We start from the raw sequence: 26975 nt of genomic DNA, 5'->3' as shown, positions 1-26975 counted from the left end.
AATACCAAGCTCTGCACAAAAAGGGTTAATACTGAGGAAAGGGGAACTAAACAAACAAAGCAGGGACGAGCACACCATGGACAAAACAACACCAAAGCTAGGCAGAGAACAGACCCAGGTGCAGTGTAGTGAAGCAATCAAGCACATGCTGTTAACAACCAGCACACACAGAAACCACAAGCAAAGAGAAGAGCAAGCAAACTCCAAAGAATACACACTGTGCTACAAGCTCTGACAGAGAGGGAATGAGGCTCAGCTGACAGGAAATCAATGCTAGAGCACAGGTTGTAGGGAGAGGTAAGTTTAAATAGACCTGACTTCCGACATCTGTTGCTTCAGACATCAACTCAATTCCTGACAGGCCAATCAGAAGCGAGTCCCAGTCATTCCCGTGCCTGTCTCAGCAGAATCATAACACTAACTAAACATTTGCTTACTTCCTAGAAAGTACCTGGGGAGATAAAGGCATACAGCTGTTCACAGAGCTTCAGCAAAGAGATCTCTCTTTTCTCCCAGGCTGAAACTGAAGCAACAGCCAGTACTATGGGTAATTTTTGAAACTCCAGGCCAATCAGAGCCTAGTCAACAAGTTTTAAAAGTATACAGCTGCTTGCGTTAAAAGAAAAAGAACATTCAGTTCCCTATAACAACGTTATATCAAAGAAACACCACCTGCTGGCCAAATAGAATAAATACACTTCAGGACATACATAATTAAAACAGGAAAATATCTAGTACATTTTATAGGCTTAAAATACACTGTTTCTTCACAAAAAATTAGTTTTTACCTGATAATTTTCTTTCCATTAGTCCCAACGGATCAATCCAGAGGCCTGCTCTGTACGTTCCTGTTGGTCTTCAGTTGTTCGAGGTTTCTGTTTAGTCTCTACTTCGGTGCAGGTTCCTTCAGTTGGTTTAAAAAAAAAAAAGTCTTCATAGGATGTAGAAGAATGACACTCAAATAATTGAATTACTACTCCCGCTTGTGCGGTTCAGGTTCCTTATTGGGTTGCATGGAGGCAGGAGTGTGTTCATCTTGTTTGCATTTCTGTTACTTCCACGGCTTTGGTATCGACAATACTGAGGTTAGCTTTGCTGCATATGAACACATATAGCAAACCTCTGAAGTTCTGTCTCCACCTGCTGGTAGAGGGACATAACCCACAAGTCTCTGGATTGATCTGTTGGGGCTAATGTCATGTAAGAACTAATTTTTCTTTGAATTTCTTCAAAAAGGCGGTAATTCTTAATAAATAAATATTCACTGAGAATTGCAACCAGTTTCCCACTTCAAAGTGACCCAACTTATCACTATTCTATATGGCTGGAGACCAGTAACCACTATATTCACTGAACAGTAAAATTTAAGATGAGATGATCTATTGTTTGCAATAGCAAAATCCTGTTCCTGGTTTTGCTGCTTCATTTGGTTTACTGAGGAATTGTCATTTATGTCAGGCTTTTCCAAAACGCAGGAACTAGGATCGTGAGCCCTTGGGCCACTGCCAAGGAGCGACAGTGGCAGGCAATACTACCCCACACAGGGATAAGACAGAACTCTGACAGGGACGGCTAGACTTCACCTGCACCTAGCCACCCTTCCCCAGGAATTGAGCCCCTGGGTGCAGGTGGCCAGCAGGATACACACAGGCACCAGAACACACAGGGAGGCTAGGCAGAATACTAGACTAGGACTCTCAAAGAGACAACTGAAAGCTGCAAGCAGACACTGAACAAGAAACAGAAACAAAACAAAAAGACAAGGAGCAAGACTAGGAAACAATAACCCTAAGCTAAACTACACACAGACTAACTAGAATAAAAACCAAACTAGGCAGAAGTGCAACAAGCAAAAACAAACCAGGGCCTTAGGTGATGCAAAGGCAAAGCAGAGAGTTTCCAAATGGCTAATAAGCCCAGCAGCAGCTGAGATTCAGCTGTAGCAATCACAAGGCAGCTACGGGTGCTATGTAGGCTCAAAGAAGCCAAACAAGTCTGGCAGGCCGGAAGAGCCGGACTGGACTAGGCTGAAGTCTGGAACAGGAAACAGCACACAGACAATCCAATGCAGCCACCAGAGGGCAAGAGGAACACAAACCAAAACACAGGCAGAAAGCATACTGGAGCACAGAGAGGCTTAACACACACAGGTGCAGTATAGTGGAGTAATCAGAGCCATGCTGGAAGCAGCCAGCACACAGAGAAAGAACTAACTCAGGAAGAACAGATAGGAGGAGCCAGCTCAAAAGCTGACCACCAGAAATAAGGTGAGTCTGAGAGGGGTCACAGCCACAGACGTGACAATTTATATCTCACTTCTGCTTTTTAACTGCAAGCATCAGATGTAACTGAGTAAAAGTAGTACAAAGTTTACAAATTACTTCAGTAAAAGTAACAAATGTTATCTTGTACTTCTTTAGAAGTAAAAGTGACAAAACTTTTACTTAAGTACAGTAACTAGTTACATTTACTTAGTTACTAAACAACACTGCTCTCTCTATATAGTAACAGAGGCTTGTCCAATCTTTTTCTATTGGGGGCCACATTTTTTTATTTGTAACACTCAGAGGGCCAAAACATATGCACACATGCACACTCACGCTTTCTTTTTGAGGATCACACAATGAAGTAGTCTCAAAGAACATCCAGTCCCTCTCTCTCACTCACATGTGCCTTCACCCAATCTCTTTGCCTTCTGTAAGTGCTGCCTTTGTTAGCCAGCCTCTCTGTCCGTTGTAATCGTTCCTGTTTGTTTTAGTTTCCCTTTCCTCAGTGTTAACCCTTTATGTGCAGAGCTTGGTATTACCCTCTGTAAGCCCTGCCTCCGTTAGGCAGCCTTTCTCTGGTGTCTGCCTTATCCCTTTCGGTACTCTTGTGTGCCAGCTTCTTTCCTGTCTTTATTCAAGAGCAGCCTTTTTCCTTCAGTCTGTTTTCCCCTGTTTAGCCATTCTTGTGGAGCTTCGCTCTTGTAGAGTCTGTGCCTACAGTGTCCTATTCTATCCCCGGCTTTCCCTTTTTCCCTGTGGGCTTTGCCCTCTGCTACCTGTGTTTCTGTGTAGCCTTTGTTTGCATTCTCTCCCTCTGGTTGTAGTCTGTATCTGCCAGCTTTTTGTCTGTCACCCTTCCCTTGTGTCAGTAGCTAGCGCTGTGTGCATTGCATGAGCTGCAGTCCCTTTGGGGACCCCTCGTTGTTCTTTTCCCTTCCCTAGTGTATGACTCGGTTCCAGTTTGGCCGTGAGGCCCGTACGCTTGGACTCTGTTCGAGTGGGTTGCGGTTCAGCCATGAGGCCCGCCTGAGTGGTCTCCCTTTTCTGGTGGTGCTTGTTGATTGACCTGAGTGTGTGGGGGTTTTTGGCCGTGGTATTGCTTAGTGCCTGTTTGGTCTACCCTAGGTCTTGGCCAAGGTCCTTCCTAAGCCTCAGCATAGGCACAAGGGCTCATGAGCAGATTAACAATTAATGTTATAATTGATCCATATTTCAGTTACCTGGGAACTGTGAAACCACTGGGAGTGTGGCCTCAGTAACCTATAAATCACTGGGGATAGTTTGAGAGTGGGAGACTCACCCAGAGGTGGTTGGGACCCAGACGGTGTGAGGAGGGTGCTAGTGTAGAGCACAAGCGGCAGGTGCAGGCGGACCTCAGCTGTGCTGGGGAAAGACCCTCTAAGTGACTGCGGGGTACCTCAGCTGTGCTGGGGATAGACCCTCTAAGTGGCTACGGGGTCACCACAGGCGGGTGGCTAGACGTCACATTTTTCCTTCCATAGTGTCCCACAGATCAATCCAGAGACTTGTGCAATGTACCAAAGCAGTCCTCAAGTAGGATGGGACAGAACCAATCCGAAGACAGTACTGATACGCCAAACTCCACAGCCTGATGAGCCACCAAGGTAAATGCCTAGCAAAGGTGTGTACCGAAACCCACGTGGTGGCTCTGCAAACGTCCTCCAATTACAACAAATGAGACCCTGTGTGGGAAGTTGTTTGTGCCCTCTTGGAATGGGCCCAAATCTGCAAGGGAGGAGACATCCCCATGATTATATAAGCTGAAGCAATTGCCTCCCACAACCAGCAGGCCACCGTGGCCTTGCCGCCTTTCCTGTGATCAGCAAAAAGGATAAAAAGATAATTGGAGCGACAGAAGTTATTGGTGACTTCTAGGTAACAAATAAGGACGCTGTGCCCTTAGTCTTCCCAGCAAAAGGCTGGCAGTATTAAGGCCTTATTCAGATTAAAATGTGAGACTACCTTGAGCAAAAACAATGGTACTGTGTGAATACAGACTCCCACCTCCATGAACCGCAGAAAGGGATCCCTGCAGGACAGAGCCTGCAGTTCCGATACGCGTCTAGCTGAGGCAATAGCCACTAGAAACTCCGTCTCCAATTTGAGGTTCTTCAATGACAAACAATCCAAGGGTTCAAAGGAGGGACGCTGCATAGCCCGCAAAATGATGTTCAAATTCCAATTCATAACCACTGGCAAAAGCGGTGCCGAAGATGGTTCACCCCCTGGAGTAAACGGACCACATCTGGGTGCACAGCAAGAGAGGCACCATGAAGATGGCCTCGAAAACAGGCCAAAGTCACCACCAGAACCTTCAAAGAGCTCAGGGAGAGAGACTTTGAGACCTTCCTGCAGAAAGGCCAGGATAGCCGTCACCGAAACCGAAGCCGCCGAGACTCCTGATGAGGGCACCAAGACTCAAAGGTGCGCCAAACTCGAGCATACACTGTGGAAGTAGAGCTCTTCTTCGCCCGTAGCATAGTACCAATAACCATGTCAGGGTACCCTTTCTGCCTCAAACGTGCTCTTTCAAAGGCCAGGCTGTAAGATCAAAGGGGGAGGGATCCTCCATCGTGACAGGCCCCTGAATGAGCAGGCCATGTTGATTGTCCAAGCATAGAGGACCATCATCCAAGAGTCAGATGAGATCCGCGTACCACGGGTGCCATGGGCAATCCAGAGACACTAGTATCACCCAACTCAGATGCTTTGCGATGAGGCTCGCCATGCACCTCTCCGTGGGCCATGGCTGGAAAATGTAGAGAAGACCCACGGGCCAACGTTGGAGGGCATCAATCCCTTCTGATCCGACCTCCCTGCTCCTGCTGAAGAAGCGGGACACTTTGGCATTGGCCCTGCTCACCATGTGATCTATCACAGGAATCCCCCAACGATCTGTGATCTGTTCGAAAGCCTCAGGCGAGAGCTCCCATTCCTGTGGGTCCAGCTTGTGTCGACTGAGGAAGTCCACCTGTATGTTCACCAACCCCACGATGTATGCCACTGAAAGGAGGGCTAGGTGCACCTCCGCCCAGTGGCAAATGAGGTATGCTTCTCTTGCCAGTGTCATGCTCCTGGTGCCTCCCTGCCTGTTCACGTAGGCTACTGCTGTTGCATTGTCCAATAGGACCCACACCGGATGATCCCGCAGTAGGATCAAAAAAACCCCACAGTGCCAAGCGAATTGCTCGCAGCTCCAGCCAATTGATAGATCAGGTCGCTTCCACTGGGGACCAGGTCCCTTGGGTCATATGCCCGAGACAAAGGACTCACCAGCTGGTGAGAAAGGCATCCATGGTGACAACCAACCAGTCTGGTGCTGCTAGGGGAAAGCCCCATTGCAGATTCTGTGGAAGCAGCCACCAGCGTGTCACTCACTAGGCACGTGGAGTCCACGACGCCTTGACCATGTAATCCTCCGAAAGGGGAGACCACAACTGAACAGGAATAACTGAAGGGGACGCATGTAACTCCTGGTTCATAGTACCATATCCAACGTGGCCGCCATGGACCCAAACACCAGGATAAGCCGAAGAGAGCCACCCCTTTTTGGGGACCACGAAGTAGATGGAGTAACAGCCTAGGCTGCACTCCTCTGGGGGTACAGGACGTAACGCCCCCAGCTACCGTAAGTCTGCCAGGGTTTCTCAAACTGCCTCCATCGTGGCGGCGGTCTTGCAGGGCGACTCTAGGAAAAAATCCTCCACAAGTTGCGTGAACTCTTATCTTGTAGCTATCCCGGATGACCTCCAAAACCCACTCATCTGCAGTTACTCTGGTCCATTCCGCCTCTGCCACTTTCAGCCTCATGTCCAGTGTATCCCACTGCGCCAAGATGAGGGTCTTCATAGCCTCATGAATATGAAACGATTTCGTGGAGTACTTGGTTCCAGACATAATAGAGAGGGTGGGCGGTAGACCAGCTGCAGACTCAGGTGAAGAGAGACCCAAAATCTCCACCCAGATTATCAAAACAGGAAGTTCATCCCTGCAAAATAGACATGCTGCCGTGGGGTCATCCTCTTCTCTGGCGGCAATTCTCCCTACTCCATAGGGTCCACGGACCCCGGAGGGGATTTCCCAGGAATGAGGACATCCTCTGTATCCAATGCGACTGAAACATCATCCAAATCTAAAGCCTCCACTCGGGGCTTCTTGGGCCTAAATAGCTGCTGACAGGAAAGAAGTCCTGGGGGCGGAGGGGGGGGGGGAGGTGTCAGTGCCCTGAGGGCTCCCTGCCCATTTCAACAGAAAGGCTTTGTGCATTAAAAGCACAAACTCCGTCGAGAAGGGAGCTTCCTCACCCCAAGCAGCCTGCCAGGGCTCCCCCTGCAAGCTGGGATGTGACATTGGAGAAAACTGTTCCACCTGGTGTTGTCCCGCCACCACGTGCTGCCCTGAATGTAGCAAGACAGAAAATATAGCGCCCGCAGGAGCACGCACCACTGTTGGGCCAGAGGTTCCTGCTAAAGCGGGAACCGGGACTTCTGTCTCCCGAAGTCAGAGCATTCGCAGCAAGCGGCTTTTCCAGCACAGTTTGATTAATGCATGCATCACAACCCCCGGACACTGCTGTCCAGCTCCCATACCAGGAGCAGCATTTCATGGCTTCCAATGGTGCCAACATCAAAGGGCAGGGTTCCCCAAGCGGTTCGCCCCTCCCCCCCCTGCTAAGCGCTCCTCCGTCTGACTTGTCTTTTTTTTTTTTTTAACTGAGAAGCAGGAGAGAGACAGCTGGAGCCAGACAACAGAGGCACAGAGCCCAGAAAACGGAGGGGTCGTTGGAGGGAGGAACCTGGCACAACCAGGTGTACCCACAAAATCTTAAGAAAGGAAACCTCAACCTCAATCCAGGCTGAACAGGGCACGGGGGATGGGCTAGGAACCGGATCAATCCAGAGCTGCACAGCTATGACCTTTCACCTGCTAGATAGAGAGAATACTGAGGTTAGCTTGGCTGCACATGACCATACAAAGCAAACCTCTGAAGTTCTTTCTATCTGCACCTGCTGGTAGAGGCACATAACCCATAAGTCTCTGGATTGATCTGTAGGACGCTATGGAAGAGACATGTATCTCTATTACAACAGACTACTGGTCATCCCATAGAAAATTTTACATTGGGGTGATTGTCCACTTGCTTGATAGACATTAGACGAAGTCTTGTTGTCTGGCCTGAAGACTGAAGGGTTCCACATATTTGACATTCCTGTATCAGTTCTCAAAGATATTCAGAGTTTGTCATTAGAAGAAAATTTGTTAGAATGACAATGATTCCAACTTTGTGAAAGCCTTCCTGTAACTGGTCAGCATGACAACGATAATGAAGGTGAAAGTGATGAATTATACAGCACGGCTTCTAATGCAGATGATAAAGTACTCTTTGCTATTCGGAAGCCAAGTGTTTTAGAATTTTCCTTTATCAAAACCTGCAGACCTCAACAGAAGACATCAGCAATACAGTAGTCTATCTGACCTTTGGTAATCTGATTATCCGGCATATCTGACAGAGACCCCCCCCCCCCCCCTCACTGACATCATCACATTTATTTCTATTAAAAATCTTTGTTTTAGAACATTTTTCGAAAATCAGGAACTCTGTGCATTTGTCAATGCATTGTTTGAGGAGTGTACTGCTATGGATTTACAGCCTGCTTCACTAACACAGACTACTCAATAATTACTGTGGATTCTTTTGGATTCGTATTAGGTAAATGAGACCTTTATTAGAGGTGCTAAAATCTACAATGATTAAGATATACAATGATTTAGACATATACAATGATTAGCTATATAACTAAAAAGAAGCAATACCTATCTATAAACAATCATTACGTCAGACAAGGATGGGCCCAAGACGAAAGGAGAGACGCGAAGACTGGGCGAAGAGGCATCAGCTGTTCTTTCTGCTCGTGCAGCGCCTTCACACAGAGGTGAGAGGCACTGCGCGGGCCCGGTAAGAAGGAGGGGGGCCTGGTGGAGGGGGGGAACGGCGGCGATGACCTCAGGGGGGGTGGGGGCGGGGCACAGGGCGTAGGATGAAGGGAGGCGGAGCTGGGGAAGAGAGGAAGGGAGGGGGGCCGGGGCAGCCTTGTTTTGATTTTTGTTTTGATGCAGGGGGAAGCGGGGAGCAGCGGCGAACTCGGGCGGGGGGGCAAGGCCGTCTGTGAAGGACGCTCCTGACGAGCACCTTTGCCCCCTCCCGAGCTTGCCATCCTATAAGGTTTGTTTTTTTGTTTTTCCAAGCCCGCACAGCCACAACGAGAGGTCCAGACCTCTCGTTAGATTTCACAGTGTTTTGTTAGATTTTCCTGCGTTAAACCAATCGGAAAAGGTTAGTGCATCTCGTTACACCAGAAGAGAGGATCCCCGATTGGCCTCTCGAGTTTTCCACTTTAATTCCCAAACCCATTCGCGCAGGACTCAAACAGCTCAGCAACTGCAAGGACTCAAGTGAGGTGGAGGTCCTCGGAAGCTGGAGTTAGCGTGCGTGAGCCCAGGCCAGGAGCCGGAGATCGGAGATGCAGTATTTACAGGCAGCCCTTTCTGAAGGCCACTAAGCTGCTTATTGCAATGTCTGTGTCCAAGAGAACTTTAAGTGCAAGAAAGATTAGAAAATTAAGAACATAGTTTGTGTGTGTGATTTTATTTTTTCTTTCTGGCACCTAATTACAAGTGCTGTTTTAGTTAAATTTGGTTCCACATGGGGATGTTTAGTAGCTGTAGCATATAAACTAAATTTTGAGCTCTCCGACCCTGGTTGACTTAAATATGGCCTGTTTTCCCCTTTCTTTCTGTAACTAAAATAATCGAATGGTTTGCGTGCTTAATAGGAAATAACATAAAATTCACAACTAAAATAATCAAATAGTTTGCGTGCTTAATAGGAAATAAAATTAAATTCACAACTGGGAACGTGGGCCATGTGGTAGCTGCACCAAAATGTAATGCATCAGGGCTTAACACAGAGTGACAGATGTTTTAAGGGATTCAAATTCCGAACTCTACAATGAGATTTATTTTATACCAACTAAAATGTTTATCTGTTCGGCATTCTTTACAAATAATTATTGGGAAAGTAAGTGATATTTTTTTTCTGTTTATAAAACAGAATCTACTATGTTAAACAAGTTGTTTAATAATGTAATACCACTTGTATCTCTCACTCCGGAAATGGCAATCGCCGTGACGGAACAATGTAAGCCACATTGAGCCTGCAAATAGGTGGGAAAATGTGGGACACAAATGCAATAAATAAATAAATAAATAATAGGACTTGAAGGAACTTTCGGTCATTTAATTCATTTGCTGCCTCCAAACAGGATTCACTGTACCCAAGATGGTCATATGATTTGCTTTTACAAATCTTCAAGGCTGAAGTGTATTACATATTAAGGGCATTTGCTTTAAGCTTTATTTTAACTCATTTATTCAGTCCTTACATGCACATGGTTTTGCTTTTTAAACCCAAAGGTAAATCTTAAGGATGGTTAAACAATTAGGTATAAACTGTGTTGTTTCTGACTTCACATGTTTTGGACTGCTTTGGGTTTCTCCCTCCTACTGATCTGTATATCTGCTGTCTAGAATTTTGGAAGATGGAAATGTGAAAATAAAAATTAAGTTTTGGATGTACTCTGAGTCTCTGTAGAAGCTGGTTTGTTTACTAAGTTTTGAAGTTTGTGTATATGGAATATGAATGCCTGTTGTGCCCTGTTTCTGAACGTATGATGCTGCATCATAAGGACAGACTGTTTTAAATGCCCAGTTGGGAATGCTATTGCCATTAATCGTAAGAACATAAGTGTTGCCATACTGGGACACATCGAAGGTCCATCAAGCCCATCATTCTGCTCCTAACAGGTTACAATTACCTGACAAGATCCCAAAACAGTACAATACATTCTATCCTGTTTATCCTAGAAATAAGCAGTGTTGTATCTTTTATTTTTGCTTTATAAATGCCAGTTCAGAATATTGTTCAGTCTTATACTGTAATAAAAAGATTTAAATATAAAATCAACTGAGGCTTCTGTGGATGGGGACAGAGTTCACATTCTCTACCGCTACAATCTCAGCTATTCATAATGAATGTCTCTCTCCATTTTAGTTGGGCCTTGTATGTTATATGAAATCCTTGCCAGCAGAAAATATTTGTGTGTAATTGCAGGGTGCGATTGCTGTTTATCCATAGCTGCATGATTACAAGCTTAGAGGGTAGCAGTCTGGTGTGTAATAACTCATTTCAAATAAAGGAAAATTAGATTATTGCTTTGTTTTTATTTTTATATGACTTCTGTTTTTGTTTTCCACCTAATTATGGGGTGTGTGAGAGGCCACAAATCAGTGTAACACTGTATTTTCACAGTGCAGATATTAATGCTTACAGTTCCAACTGGCTTCAGATTGCCTGACAAGTTCAGCCAGTTTTGTCCAGCATTGTTCCAAAAATCCAGAGCCAGTTGGTAATCTTTATTTTCCGGTTAATTAAAATGCCTGGCTTCTAATGTTGTTCAAAATGATGCAACTGAGCTTCTGGCTTTCTGGGCTCCATTTCTTAGTTTGCATCCTACAACCAGCGTGTGTTAACATGAGTCCTGCTTTGGAGAAAATATAAAATAAGTGGAAAAAGAATCCCTAGGATGTAGCTGTAAACGAAAGTCCATGGCAGATAATCCCAGCCCCTGTTCTTATTAATCAAGCTGATCAAATCAACAGAGCGGGCAGAAATTGACCGCAGTCAAAACAGCTCCGCTCCAAACCACACGGCAGCGTATAGTGTTTGGTCCAGGATCAACAGCAACTACACATTTCTAGAGCGCTACTAGGGTTACGCAGCGCTGTACAGTTTAACAAAGGAGGACAGTCCCTGCTCAAAGGAGCTTACAATCTAAAGGACGAAATGTCAAATTGGGGCAGTCTAGATTTCCTGAATAGAGGTAAGTGGTTAGGTGCTGAAGGCGATATTGAAGAGGTGGGCTTTGAGCAAGGATTTGAAGATGGGCAGGGAGGGGGCCTGGCGTATGGGCTAAGTGAGTTTATTCCAAGCATAGGGTGAGGCAAGTCAGAGAGGGCGAAGCCTGTGCTGCTGGTGTTCCGAAGAATTATCCTTGTCTGTAGAAAAGCTTGGTGCCTTTTTCTCTGTTCGTTATAGTATGTTTTTGTAAAATTGATTTTTTTTTTTCTTGTTTCTGTTTGTTAATAAAATGTTTTGAGGAACAAAAGCTCAGTGCAAGACAGGAAAGCTATACGTCTTCAGTGTTCAGGCAGGGCAAGGAGGGGGCCACGCCTCCTACCATTACCGTGGTAACCAAGCTCCTCCTTGGCGGTGTTAAATTTCCCCGAAGTCCCTTCTCCCCCGCCTTTCGGACGTGGTAACATGACGTCACGGACGGTTAGGAGCGAGGGCGAGCCGCAAGGCTATGGCGCAGCGGTCCAGAGGTTCTGAGAACTTAGCCGCTCGGGTGTCCGAGTTTGTGGACGAGCACTTACAGTTATTAAGGGTACGGCCGTGGCTCTGAGGCTGCTTTCTTTTTTTCTGACTGGCGGAATCGCTTATTAGTGTCAAATGTTTCAGTTGTTTTGTTTGTTTATCGCGTGGCCTACCGCCAGATGTTGTTTCTGGGACAGACAGCGGTTAATGCGATTCTTTGAGGATGGTGCGCGACGACGTGAATCATCATCATTTGTGTCTGATTCCAGCTCTTTGACTTCTGTTTGCTGCTCATCAGCTATTGATAGAGGGTGCACCCCATTACTGGTCTCTTAATTACGATGCCTGGTACTAACTACAATACTGGCAGCAGAATACAGACACTTCATTTTTTTCTCTTGCTCCACTTCTGATGCGCATACAATTTTTGGATATGTCTTCATTTGGCTATAATGATAATATACAAATTCTCACTCGTATAGATGCCTCTGATCCACATAATATAAGCTCTGTTAACCTGAAGTTAAATACAATTGCAGAATGGTTTTCCTCTAATTAGATGATTCCAAACCCAACCAAATCTAAAGCAGTTATTATTACAGAAGATGACACAAGAGAAACCCATTATTTCACTTAGTCTTAAACAACACTAACATACCAACTGTATCGGTTAAGAATCCAAGGTTTTACATTGGATAACATTCTCATATGTCGTACATAAATATCTTCGGTTGTGCAACGTTGTTTCTACAGACTAAAAATTTGCTCTGTTTGCACATTACTCTATCCACATATTATTTGAATTCTAGTGCATGCTTTGCTGTTCAGCACAATGGATTTTTGTAATCCTTTATACCAAGGACTCTGGCTCTCAGGTGCTTGACATCTCCAGAATACCGCAATCAAACTCCTCTGTGGGGCTAGAAAATACAGCCATCAGGGCAATGTAACCACTTTGCGCAAACACGAGCATTGGCTACCATTCCCACATTATATCACATATAAAGTCTTGCTGTTGACCTATAAAATACAGCATGCTGGATAATCACTCTTTTTATCGCACCCTATATTACTCTACACCCCAGGCAGACCAATAAGATCTAGTCAATATTAGCTGTTTGTAGTGCCTACTTTTAGGCAGATAAGATTTTTATTTTGGTTGTCCCCAGGTTGTGAAATGCCCTTCCCACTGAGTTGAGATCTGAAACTAGTTTAAAAAAATTCCAAGCTTGTCTAAAAGCATTCTTATTTAGGGGTCTTTTTTTTACAAAGGCGTGTGCCAAATTGGCCCTACTGCTGGGGTAGCACAGGAGCCCGGTGGTAGTTCCAAAGTTGGCATGTGCAGTTTTCCGTGGTAAAAAAAAATAGTTTTCTACAATAGGGGACGTTCCCAGCAGTAATCGACAGCATGGCCAGATTGCTGCATGCTTCCCAATTACTGCAGTGTTAGTACATGAGCCCTTACCACCAACTAATAGGAGTCTGTAAGGGCTCATGTAAATGGCCAGCACCTAATTTTGTACTTAGCGCCTGGCCATTATTGCCAAAAATAGAAATTTGGCTTTATAGCAGATGCGCTATAATGTGGCCTGAATGTGCAGAAAAATCACCCGCTAAAAGTAGCGCAGGCCACTTTTTAGCATGCCTTGCAAAAGGGCCCCTTAGAGATGCCTATTCAGATTAGTACAACTATCATCCTTTTCTTTTTTACATGTTTTATTTAGTAACTTTCATCCTTTTCTTTTTAAATTTTTGTATTTAGTAACTTTCAAATTATACAATCCCATTCAATAAATGCAATTCTTAGTAAATTGAAAAGCTCAGGAAATAGTAATCACCCATAAATGGGGAAGAAGAAAAGAAACAATCATATAACATCGCCAACATTCAAAGGAAATGGATTCAAGAACAGGAAAAGAAAAATATACTAAAAACACTTTACACAAAGTCATCATACAATCACTCTTAACCCTTCCTTGGAAACCACAAAATCTATTAATTGCTCAGATTCACTAAAGACATAGGATTTACCCTCAAAGGAAATACAGCATAAACAAGGAAATCATAATGGAAAAGACATTCCTAGAGCCTGCACTCTAGGGCGCAGTGCCAGAAACTCCTGGTGATGCTTCGGGGTACTCTTTGAATATCAGGAAGTATTCTAATGTTGGAACCTAAGAACATCTTATCCATATAACGAAAAAAATTTTGAACAACATTCCTGTCTGGTTCCAAGGCACTACTGCGGAACTATTGTTAGGGACCGGAAGATTGGAGGGTGGCCAATGTAACGTCGATTTTTAAAAAAGGTTCCAGAGGAGATCCAGGAAATTATAAACCGGTGAGCCTGACGTCTTTGCTGGGCAAAATGGTAGAGACCATTATAAAGAACAAAATTACAGAGCATATTCAAAAGCATGGATTAATGAGACAAAGCCAACATGGATTTAGTGAAGGGAAATTTTGCCTCGCCAATCTATTACATTTCTTTGAAGGGGTGAACAAACATGTGGATAAAGGTGAGCCGGTTGATACTTTGTATCTGGATTTTCAAAAGACGTTTGACAAAGTACCTCATGAAAGACTCGAGAGGAAATTGGAGAGTCATGGGATAGGAAGTAGTGTCCTATTGTGGGTTAAAAACTGTTTAAAAGATAGAAAACAGAGAGTGGGGTTAAATGGTCAGTATTCTCACTGGAGAAGGCTAGATAGTGGGGTTCCCCAGGGGTTTGTGCTGGGACCGCTGCTTTTTAACATACTTATAAATGATCTAGAGATGGCAGTAACTAGTGAGATATTCCAAAAATACTAGGACTAGGGGGCATGCGATGAAGCTACAATGTACTAAATTTAAAACGAATCGGAGAAAATGTTTCTTCATTCAACGTGTAATTAAACTCTGGAATTCGTTGCCAGAGAATGTGGTAAAGGCGGTTAGCTTAGCGGAGTTTAAAAAAGGTTTGGATAGCTTCCTAAAGGAAAAGTCCATAGACCATTATTAAATGGACTTGGGGAAAATCCACTATTTCTGGGATAAGCAGTATAAAATGTTTTGTACTTTTTTGGGGACCTTGCCAGGTATTTGTGACCTGGATTGGCCAATGTTGGAAACAGGATACTGGGCTTGATGGACCTTTGGTCTTTCCCAGTATGGCAATACTTATGTACTTAAATTTGCTGAAGACACAAAGTTATTCAAAGTTGTTAAATCGCAAGAGGATTGTGAGAAATTACAAGAGGACCTTACGAGACTGGGAGTCTAAATGGCAGATGAAGTTTAATGAGAGCAAGTGCAAAGTGATGCACATGGGAAAGAGGAACCCGAATTATAGATGCAAGGTTCCATGTTAGGAGTCACCGACCAGGAAAAGGATCTAGGAATCATCGTTGGCGATACTTTGAAACCCTCTGCTCAGTGTGCTACGGTGACTAAGAAAGCAGATAGAATGTTAGGCATTATTAGGAAAGGAATGGGAAACAAAAATGAGGATGTTATATTGCCTTTGTATCGGTCCATGGTGCGACTACACCTTGAATATTCTATTCAGTTCTGCTCACTGCATCTCAAAAAAGATATAGTGAAATTAGAAAAGGTACAGAGAAGGGCTACGAAAAGGATAAAGGGGATGGGACTACTTCCCTTTGAGAAAAGGCTGAAGTGGGCTAGGGCTCTTCAGCTTGGAGAAAAGACGGCTGAGGGGATATATGATAGAGGTCTATAAAATGAGTGGAATGGAACGCATAGTCGTGAATCGTTTGTTTACTCTTTCCAAAAATACTAGGACTAGGGGGCATGCAATGAAGCTACAAAGTAGTAAATTTAAAACGAATCGGAGAAAAGTTTTCTTCACTCAATATGTAATTAAACTCTGGATTTCGTTGCCAGAGAATGTAGTAAAGACAGCGAGGTTTAAAAAAGGTTTGGACAGCTTCCTAAAGGAAAAGTCCATAGATAAATTATTAAAATGGACTTGGGGAAAATCCTTATTTCTGGGATAAGCTGTATAAAATGTATTGAGCTTTTTTGGGATCTTGCCAGGTATTTGTGACCTGGATTCCACTGTTGGAAACAGGATGCTGGGCTTGATGGACCTTTGGTCTGTCCCAGTGTATCAACACTTATGTACCTAGGTACTTATTTTACAAGCAAGGTGGTTCTCTGGGTCACTAACCAACTCATTTTTGAAGGAGATCGCTGGCCATCTTCCGACACAAATCGGGAGATTGCTGGCGATCTGCTAAAGCTGGCCAAATCGGTATAATCGAAAGCTGATTTTGGCTGGCTTCAACTGTGTTCCGTCGCAGGGCAGGCGAAAGTTCAAGGGGGCGTGTCGGCACGGTAGCGAAGACGGGACGGGGGCGTGTGTTGAGATGGCCAGCTTCGCCCGATAATGGAAAAAAGAAAGCCGGCCTTGACGAGCATTTCGCCGGCTTCACTTGGTCCCTTTTTTTGTTTAGTTCAGAGTCCCAAAAAAGTGCCCGAACTGACCAGATGACCACCGGAGGGAATCGGGGATCACCTCCCCTGACTCCCCCAGTGGTCAGTAACCCCCTCCCACCCTCAAAAAAACAACTTTAAAAACTTTTTTTGCCAGCCTCAAATGTCATACTCAGGTCCAACGCAGCAGTATATAGGTCCCTGGAGCAGTTTTATTTATTTATTTGTTTGTTTGTTACATTTGTACCCCACATTTTCCCACCTATTTGCAGGCTCAATGTAGCTTAAATGGTACCATATAGGCTGTTGCCAGTTCGGTTGGTAACAGATACAAAGTTGTGTTGTGAACAGATGAGGTAGGTTTGGATCAAGTATCATGGGATCAAAAGAGGTGAAGATTATAAATTGTCCGGTACGATCAATTAGTTATGTTGTGTCACTGGGTGCTGGGATTTTATGTTAGATCGTTGGGATAGGCTTTTTTGAATAGGTGAGTCTTGAGTGATTTTCTGAAATTTAGGTGGTCATGGATTGTTCTCACTGTACTGTTTTAGTGGGTGCAGTGGACTTCAGGCAGGCAGACCCAGGCCCATTCCCCCCCCCCCACCTGTTACACTTGTGGTGGAAAATGGGAGCCCTTCAAAACTCACCCGAAACCCACTGTACCCACATGTAGGTGCCCCCCTTCACCACTTAGGGCTATGGTAGTAATATATAGTTGTGGGGAGTGGGTTTTGGGGGGGCTCAGCACCCAAGGAAAGGGAGCTATGTACTTGAAAGCTATTTAAAATTTTTTTTTAAACTTTTTAAAAGTGCCCCCTAGGGTGCCCGGTTGGTGTCCTGGCATGTGAGGGGGACCAGTGCACTACGAATCCTGGCCCCTCCCATGACCAAATGCCTTGGATTTGGCCGGGTTTGAGATGGCTGGCTTCGGTTTCCATTATGGGCAAAAACCGAGGCCGGCCATCTCAAACCTGGCCATCTCTGACATTTGGGCGGCCCCAACCGTATTATCGAAAAAAAGATGGCTGGCTCTGCCCACTTGCGGAGCCGGCCATGGAGATGGCCGGTGCCGTTGGAAAATGCATCTAATGATGATTCCAAAAACTCAGTTAAATTAAGTCCAGATGCAGATATTCCATGCAAATTTCTCCTTCCTTAGGTCTTGATAGGGACAAATACTGAGCCCTCACAATTGGTGCCATTGGCTTCAGGTGGCATTAACAAAACTTACTTCAGATATTTTCTTACCATATCTATTGGTGTTACTAGTGGCGGTTTGGGGAAGTTAAAAAAAATCTCAGGGTATTTCTCCTTGACTGGTTTTCCAAATACCCCATTTTCCTTGCCATATCTGTTACTAAAGCATTGCACACTTGAAACTCAGAACTTAAGAGTGCAGAGCAGTCACCTTAAGACTTTCCTGACTTGTAGAAAAATTATTAACCACTTTAGACAACGAAGAGTTTAAAATTTGCATGGCATCCCAGAGTGAGTCTAAAGTCACTTTAGCTGGCCTCAGGAGCACAGCCACCGCATCTAAAGAAGATCCTTCTCTCAAAGATTGAGAAGTTCTCACTGTTTGATGACTGTGCTCTCATCTCTTCCCCGCTCATATGACAAATTTCAGGGGAGTATTCCAGGGCTAGCACGTGAAACTGAGACCCAACAACTTTCATACATGTATGAACAAGTGTCTACATACATCAGCACCTGTTCATCTGCCTCGCAAAAATTTTCAGTGCACAAAAAATCGTGTGAGGCTGATATTTATGCACAGAAAGATAGGCATTGATGTATGCTAATACTTTCATTTTTGTTCCAATATGTGCAGAAGCTCAGTTATTTTTAAACTTGCAGGCATTTCTGGCTACAGAGGAAAACAAAGCTGGCAATTACATCTTTAAACCTGACATTAAATCCTCTGTTAACTCTTCCTCATTTCCTTGAACCTGGTGAAAAATTTCTTGTGTTGTCCATGCGACACAAAAACACTGCTTACTTCTCTGCCTGCCACAGAATACTTTTAAGAACCTCATTACCACACATTGTAATACAATCTGCACCCATGTCTTCCACTTGAGTTAACATTTGTGCTTACTCTCTGTATGCATTGCTTGGCCCTTAACATGCACATACAATCCTGTGGCTAGGCTTACTGCAGCTTTCTGCATCAGCCTTTCAGTAAAGCTGGCTCATAGGATTCTAGTGTTAACATTTTTTTCTGAACAGAGGTCTCTAGGTGCATGGATCCTTATGGGGCACCTATCTTTAACTAAGAGATATGGCTTTTGATAAGTTACATCTACTGCTCTGGATTACAAAATTGCAGATAAAGATAATAGAAGATGCTCAATAGTTTAAAGAGAAAAAGAGGTTTTAAGTTTTATTAGGAGATATTTTTGTAATTTTGTATTGTAAGTCCAGAAATATTACATAACAAAATTATCACCAGTCACTATGTGGAAGTAAAAAAGTCTTACTGTCTTTACAGTATGTCTTAACAGATACAAACCAGTTGATATTGATAATTTGTTGTATTATGTAGTTTTCTTGTAAATTGTTAGCCACATTGAGCCCACAAAAGCTGGGAAAATGTGGGATACAAGTGGACCAAATAAATACATTTTTTTGAAGACTTCTGACACAAAAAATACATTTTAAAGAAGGATTATATATACACACTAGAATAGGTGTCTTAGTGGTCCTTATACTAAGCTAAAGCATGCTTACAGCAGCTTAAAATGTCTGAGGGATGCGCCGAGGCATCCTATGGTAAGTTCCAAATCGGCGCATTCTAAAAAAGATGTTCCTTTTTGGAGGGGACATGTCTGGGGAGGTGAGCAGGCGTTTCTGCGCTAATCAGCACTGTGCATTAACTGGGTAGCATAGGATTACCACATGAGCCCTTTTTAATGGCTGCGTGTTAATGGCAACATTAGAGCATGGCCATTAATAGAAAATTGGCCATTTTCCGGCTATGGTAAAAATGGTCTTGGCATATGGGAAAAACCCGCATAAGAGTTTGCTAAGACTACCTTTTACTCAGCTTAGTAAAAGAACCCCTTAGTTTCCAGTTGTCTCAGAGTGTTTTCCAGCAGTGAAATAAGTGTACTAGATAAGTTTCTAGCACTGCATGACCATGATCAAAAGCATTTCTTTTTTTTCTGTAGAATGTCAGCACTGGACTAGTAGTGGCTGGAGCCATTCTGTTTGCAAGAAGTATTAAAATGGTAAGTTGCAAAGTGGGCATGAGAATTAAACTAATTTCTGTATTTTCATAAGATGCATGGTTACGTTACATAGTAATGGTGCAAAACCAGATAGATTCCAAGCAAAGAAGTCTTTAGAAGAGACTTTTACTCATGCTTGGAAATTAGCAGGTAAGATCTAATTTCTCCTTGGTGCAGGGGAGGGATCCTGACTCCCTGCTTAGGACACATGCTGTGCTTGTGACAGGGTGAATGGTGACCCTACGAAAGAAATTAAGTGGGGTTCCTGCTGTGGGATACACCAGTCAGTGTTGGGACATTGCAATGCGTACAAGCTGGGAATCCTGGGGATACAGAGGGAACGTGGCAGCACATCTTCAGATTTGAGCAGCATCCGAATATCCTGGGGTCTTCGGATTCTCTGGCAGGGCCGAAACGCAGTTTGATGTAGGAAAGTGTAGGAACAGGTGCCATTTTGTTGGGGCCGACTGGCAGTGAGGAGCTTCCTCTGTCTGATCATTTGTGGAGCACAGCCAGCATTTTACTGCCTCAGGGCCTGAGAGAGCATTCAATTGCATTGGGATCTTTGTTTTCTCTGAAGCAGGGACAGTCAGAGTTGCTGCTAGGTGCTTTAGTTTCTCACCCCGTTGCACCTTCGGCTCCTAAGAGATCTCCATCAGTGGGCAGATGAGGCTATCTCTGCTTCTCTTTCCTTATCTGGGCCTAGGTCTATTCAGAGGAGCCATCATTGAAGGAGCCATTAGACGAGGGAGAGCTCCCTCCTGAGAAGGGGGATGACCCGAAAGTACTGAGGTGGTTTAATAAAATACTCTTATTTCTGAGAAACTGGCAGTTCTTTCTAGTGAGCCTTCTGCTCGGTGTCAGGAGTTCCATCTTTCTTGATCATGAGGGGCTTAGAGGTCCTTCTAAGACCTTCCTCATGCATCCAGATATTCAGGATGTGATTACAGTAGAATGGGTCTCACCAAATGAGGGCCTAATAGTTCCGGAGGAGAAAGATAAATTACAGCTTCCTGGTTACAGCAGTGACTAAGAAGTCCACCTTGCCGGTGGAAAGGGGCATTGCCCTAAATAACCTACAGGATAAGAAGCTAGAAGGCTCACTGAAACAAGCCTTTGAAGTGGCCTCTTTGAGCCTTCAAACGACAGTATGCAGCTCATTCATGGCAAGACATGCCTGAAGTGACATCAGTAGTTAGCAACACAAGATGGGTTCCATGACTCCCTGCTGAAAGTGGGGTTGGCCTACTTGTTGGATGTTATTTGTGACATGTTATGGGTTACGGCCCACAGCATGTCTTTGGTTGCAGCATTGGATACAACGTTAAAGCCATGTCTAGTTAAATTGCTGTTTCTGTTTGGAGAAGATCTCAGTAACTTGATGAAAGAACTGGGGGAAACTAAGACACAGCAGTTGTCAGAGGATAAGCTGAGAGCCTCTAGTTGTCTGTCCTCAGGGGGCTCTCGATCTTGAGACAGCAGACAGTACTGGTCTGGTCGTCAGCAATATGATCAGAAGTTCTGCTTTCAGGCACACCAGTCTCCCTTTTGTGTGGACCAGAATTCCTCCTCTCAGCTAGAGTGCCCAGTGCCTCCAGAACTTCACAATGATGCGAAGCTGGTCCATTCTTCTCTTCCTCTGTCTTCAGGAGTTTTGGGAGGAGTGGGCCAAAATCACATCAGACCAGTGGGTTCTGGATATTCTTAAGAGAAGGTTACAAGTTTTTCTCCCCCCTAGTTGCTTCTCTCTTCTTGCAGTCTCCTTGTCGAAAGGGAACCAAGGTGATTGAGGTTCAGGTCACCGTAGATTTCTTGCTGGTGCTCCGGGCTACTGTTCTAGTACCCAAGGCCGAACAGGGACAAGGCAGTTACTCTATCTACTTCATTTCCCAAAGAAGGAAGATACCTTTTGTGTGGTCTTAAATTTCAAAGGTCTAAACTGCTGCCTCCAAGTGTCCCGCTTTTGCATGGAGACACTAAAAGCAGTTATAGCCTTGATTCAAGTGGGAGAATTTCTCACTGCCCTCGATCTCAAGGAGGCACACTTTCATATACCCATATGGCCGCTGCATCAGAGGTTTCTACGTTTTGTGGTGCTGGCCATCACTTCAAGTTCAGAGCTTTGCCCCACAGCTCCAAGAATGTTTACCTAGGTTATGGTGGTGGTGGTGGTGTTCTTCCTTCGGCGCCAGGGAAAAAGAGTTCACCTGTACCTCAACGACTGGCTCATTTGTGCTTCATCCTGTTTGGACAGCGTGGTGGTGAAGGACAAAGTTGTCAGTCTTCTGCAGTTGTTGTGTTGGGTGATCAATTTCAAGAAGAGCAGACTAACTCCATCGCAGACGCTGAAGTATCTGGGCGTTTTAGTAGACACAGCATGGGAGAGGATCTTTCTCACAGGAGCACAGGTCGAAGCTGGTTCAACAGATTAGCCGTCTTCTCAGTCAATGCCCAGGGTCTGGGACTACATTCAGGTTCTGGGGTCAGTGACAGAGGCGATGGAAGTGGTGCCAAGGGCAAGAACTCGTATGTGGCTATTACAGGAATCTCTTCTCAGCCGCTGGATTCCGGTGTCACAAAGTATGACCTTTATCTTCCTTGGACACTGGTTGCCAGGCAGAGTATTCATTAGTGGTTGTCGCCCAGGAATTTGACCATTGGATCTCCCTTTCCAATAACACAAAGGGAGGTGGTAACAACAGACAGCAGCAAGTCAGGTTGGGGAGCACATTACAAGTTCCATCTGGCACAGGGCACCTGGATGGAGCAGGTGTCTGTGGTCGATGTCACGGAGCTCAGGATAGTGCAGAATGCCTTTTGTGATTTAACTTCCTTTCTGGTGGGGTCCTGATCCATGTTTCCTCTAACAATGTGGTGGTGGTGGCTTATATCAACAAGCAAGATGGGACCTGCAGTCATCTGATAGTGGTAGAGGTGCCTCCCTCATGAGTTGGGCGGAGAAAAATCTCTGCTTGTCTGCAGCTCACATCGTTGGGTCCTTGAATGTGGAGGTGGGCTCTCAGCAGGCACTTCATGGACACATGAGAATGGGAGCTATCTAGCCATGGTTTTCAGCTGATAGTGGACTGATTAGGTTTCTCCACTTCTTGACTTGATGGCAATGAAAAGGAATGCCAAAGTGTCCAAGTTCTTCAACCGTTGGAAAGAATGGGCTCGATGGTGATTGATGCCCTACTGCAGCCCTGGCCAGAGGCATATCTACTGTATGCCTTCCCTCGGCCCATGGTGTGTTGAAAAGGATCACATTGCACTGGAGTCGAATAATTCTCATAACCACAGATTGGCTGTGGTAGGCGAACCTGATTTGACTGGTGGCTGGGGTTTGTTTCCGTCTTCTGCAGGTATATGGCCTACTGAAGGAAGGGCCAGTGCCCATGGTGGATCCATGTCCCTTTGGTCTTATGGCCTGGCCATTTAAAAGGTTGGTTGAGACAAAAAGGTTATTCTGATTTTGTCATTGCTACTTTTGCTTCAGTCTCGGAAATGCTGTACATCTATGGTGTATGAGGGTGTGGAGGACGTTCAAGGGTTGGTGTTCTGTCATGGACTTTCTCCCTTCTTTTCTTAGATTGCACATATCCTAGTGTTTCTTCAGGCAGATATTCAGAAAAGATTGACGTTGGGTTCTAAAACTTCAGTTTGAGGCTTTGGTCTGTTTCTGGGGCCAACTACAGAAGATGTTTCTTGCGGCTCACCCAGATATTTTTTGAGTTTTACGGGAAGTGGGCCACTTGCAGCCTTCCTTTCATACACCATATCCAGAGTGGAACTTTAATTTAGTCCTTTTGAGCCACTCTAGAAGGCCTCCTTGAAAGATCTTATGCTAAACACAGCATTCTTGGTGGCTGTTGCTTCAGCATATAAGGTTTTTGAGCCTCAGGCTCTCTTGTCAGGATTCCTTTTTTCGCTTTTTGGAGGTGGGGGTCTCCCTATGCATGATTCCTTCCTTTCTTCTGAAAGTGATAGCTGTGAGTATTTCATCTCAGCCAATCTGTGGCGCTTTCGCAAAGAGGACGAAGAAGCTTAGTATTCTTCCTTGAAGGTTCTCAATGTGAGTAGATCTGGAAGACACAAATGAGTTTCACAAATCGGACAGACTGTTTATGCTTTTTGGTAAACAGAGGCTTGGCGTTATCACTTCCAAGCCCACAATTGCTAGATGGTTGCAGAAGACTATCACATCAGCTTATTTTCTTGCTGTGTAGCATGCTCCTCAAGCCTTGTGGGCTTATTCTACAAGGTGTACAGTGACATCCTGGGTGGAGACTACCTTACTGTCTCAGGTGGATATTTACAAGACGACAACATAGTCAATGCTGCATACCTTTGCCAAACACTACAGGGTGGATGTTGCGGTGTGCTCTGAAGCCAGTTTTGGGGCTTTGGTCCTCAGGGCAGTAGCGGCAGCAGTGCCCGGATCCCACCCACTCTAGGGATTCCTTTTGAACATCTCATGGGTTCCTGAATAGTGGGAAGCTATGTAATGGAAGGAGAAAATGATGTCTTACTGATAATTTTGTTTCCATTAGTCCTTCCCACTATTCCAGAGACCCACCTGAGGTTTCTGAGATGCTTAGTTAGTAATGGGTCAGATATCAACTGTCACCTTGCATGGTGCTTCCTACATATCTCATGTCTCTTTACAATTTATACAGAGATGGGAGAGATCTACACATGTTTGTTTAAGGTTATTGTGTTTATTCTGAGTGTTTCCTTCCTGCTTGTCTACATAAACACGGAGGAGCTGGACTAGAAGCCAAGAAAGATAGGTCTCAGATCAGTTTTCAATTTTCTATCTCCATTTGCTTGTTTAATAGTAGGAAGGACTAATGAAAAGAAAATTATCAGGTATAAAGACCTCATTTCTCCTTACTTTAGACTTCTCAATATGGATTCAGATGTTTTCATAGCACTGAGACCGTTTTGATTACATAACATAACATAACATAACATAACATCTGGTCTTACATCCTGCTTACACCTTGCAGTTCAAAGTGGGTAACAGTAACATCAAGAGCCAGAACAATTCTCAGGGAGGACAGTTAAAAAAAAGAGTGAAAATTAATTTATGGTTGAACATTTTTGTAGTGCAAATGTCTGAAAGAGCAGAGTCTTAATATTCTTCCTAAATGACAGATAAGAATGAGATAACTGAAATATCCCTGCAGACTCTTTCCAGTGGCTGGAGGCTTGAAATGTCTGTTTCAGACATTTTTAGGGCCCTGTTTACTAAGCAGCACTAAGGGCTTGTTAGTGTTTTTAGTTCTCGCTAATGATTAGCACGGGCTAAACACTAAGAGGCATATTTTCAAAGCACTTAGCCTTCCAAAGTTCCATAGGTTTCTATGGAACTTTGGAAGGCTAAGTGCTTTGAAAATATGCCTCCAAGTCACCCATAGGAGCATATGGGCGATTGTTTAGCACTTGCTAAAAACGCTACAGCAGCTTAGTAAACAGGGCCCTTAGTCTTTTCCTTCCTCTTGGCGAGTAAAAGGAAAATACAGCTTAACTTCTGAAGTGAAAAGAGTCTTAAGGGTGGACAAATGGTCCTGTTGCAATTCCACATCTCAGCAGCATTCGATAACAATAGACCAAAAAATATTATAATCAAAACTATTGGAATTAGGGTTTACCAACACTGTATTTAAGTAGTTTAGTTTGTTTTTGAAGAATAGATGCTACCATGTATTCAAAGACAAAGAATCCTTGTTCTCTAGGATCCCCCCATGTGGTGGTCTACAGGGATCCCCTATTTCCCCACTCTTGTTTAACATATATATGAATTCATTAGGATCCATTGTTCTAGGAATAGGGGAAATAATATATTTATATGCAGACATCTTTGTTTTCCAGTCAGCCTGAATCTCGATGATTCTGCAGTTGGTATCAATAATTGTATTAAACGGGAAAAAAAAAGGATCATTTTATTCCCTCAATGTTGATAAAACCAAAATTCTTTGGATTAGTTCAAATGTGAATGCAATTCCAAATTATATACCAAATATGACAGGAGCTCCTTTTTAATATAGAAAAGGTTTCAAGAGTTTTGGGGGATACTGTTAGATTCAACTTTGAGCATGAAACCTCAGTTTAATATCTGATGAAGAAAACATTTTTTTAACCTTAAACTCCTCCATTTAGTCTGTTCTTACTTTGCTAATAACCATTTTACTATAATTGTCCAGTTCTTGGTTTTCTTGCAACTGGATTACTGTAATGCTGTTTATTCTGGTATTTCATTGAAACTTAAGAGCAGAATTCAGTTCATACTGAATACAACTGCCTGTCTGATATTAAAATCAAGATATGACCATGTATCTCCCCTCGTGATACTTCTGTACTGGTTACCTCCTGAAAGCCGTATTCTGTTTAAAATTTGTTTAGTCATTAAAACCTTAGAATGGCATTCTCCTGAAGTTTTATCTTTCTTCATACAACTGTTGAGCTTTAGTGATCATCACCATAATGTAGACTGTCTTCTGCTGCGTTTTCCTTCTATGAATGGTCTAAGACTTAAGACCTTTCATGAGAACTCATTTTTTTATACCAGTCTGTAAAGATCTAGAATTGTTTATTGCAGGAAATAGTCCAATTCTTCATATCTTCGATTTAGTAAAATGTTGAAGATAAGACTTCATCATAATTATTCATTAGAAAAATGCTTTGTTGTAATAATGTTACTATTGTATTATCCCAATTTGTTGATGTAAATCAGTTTTTTAATGTGTATTCCTGTTGTGAGCCCTGATCTTGGGGATATAGTGGGTTATAAAAACCTAACATAACATAGAAAAGTAATAGTGGTGTAACAGGCCTATAAAATTTACCTCTGGGAATGACCTCCAGTGTTTCTTCTCATCTGTGGGATATGTGCAAATGTGCTGTACTATTATGTGTATTATTTTTGCAAGTGAGCATTGGGGGTCCTCTTCCCTCATCCGGCAAACATTAGCACACAACACCTTTAAATCCATGCTAAGATAGTCTGTACCAATGCAGTGAAGTGTGCAGAAGATAAGAAGACTGTGTGCGACACCAGGGCTTTAACACAAGGTTTGAGGAGGAGTGAAAGCTTAACTGTTCTTCTGTGGTAGTGTGAACGAGGATTTCATGCCTGTTTTTACCCTTTACTATTGCAAACATAAGAACCAGCAGCTTTTTTTCTGCCTTCTATGAAGAGCATGGTTTAAAAAAAAAATAAAAAAAGACAAAGCTGAGGGGAGATGTGCCGAAGAAAGAGTAATGTGCTGGACTGCTGACAAATGGGTATTGACACTCATTGGATTGCAAGTAAATACATTAGTGCATATGTTGGAATGCTATCTGTGCGTGCAATCCAAAGAATGGTTATACTTTTTGTTTTCTTTTGTGCAAAGCGTAGTTGCCACTCATGTTAATGTATATCTTTTGTGCTCAGCCTGTTGCATGCTATGAGGAGCAAAGGTTTGTTTTAGACTTGTGTTTGGAAACCGTGTGACTACATTGGCCCCCATGTTAGCAAATGCTGATTGTAAAATTAATAGTTCCAATTCCAATGTCAATTCTCATAGGTGTATCTTAAT

At 43.8% G+C, this 26975-nt stretch overlaps 1 protein-coding gene across 2 annotated transcripts in view; it reads left to right on the top strand.

The window, feature by feature from the left end:
- Positions 1 to 11667: 11667 nt before the first annotated feature.
- Positions 11668 to 26975, top strand: part of C10H3orf33 (chromosome 10 C3orf33 homolog) — a 32598-nt gene continuing 17290 nt past the window's right edge. For both annotated transcript variants that reach the window (XM_030217032.1, XM_030217033.1), the window contains exons 1-2: positions 11668 to 11791; positions 19333 to 19392. In XM_030217032.1, the coding sequence (XP_030072892.1) occupies positions 11711 to 11791; positions 19333 to 19392 (141 nt within the window). In that variant the 5' untranslated portion in view covers positions 11668 to 11710. The remainder of the gene's footprint in view (positions 11792 to 19332; positions 19393 to 26975) is intronic.

This window comes from Microcaecilia unicolor, chromosome 10 (genome assembly GCF_901765095.1).
Source record: "Microcaecilia unicolor chromosome 10, aMicUni1.1, whole genome shotgun sequence".
NCBI classification, from domain to species: domain Eukaryota; kingdom Metazoa; phylum Chordata; class Amphibia; order Gymnophiona; family Siphonopidae; genus Microcaecilia; species Microcaecilia unicolor.
Note: the sequence above shows the minus strand (reverse complement) of the source record. Positions and strands in the feature narration are given on the sequence as shown.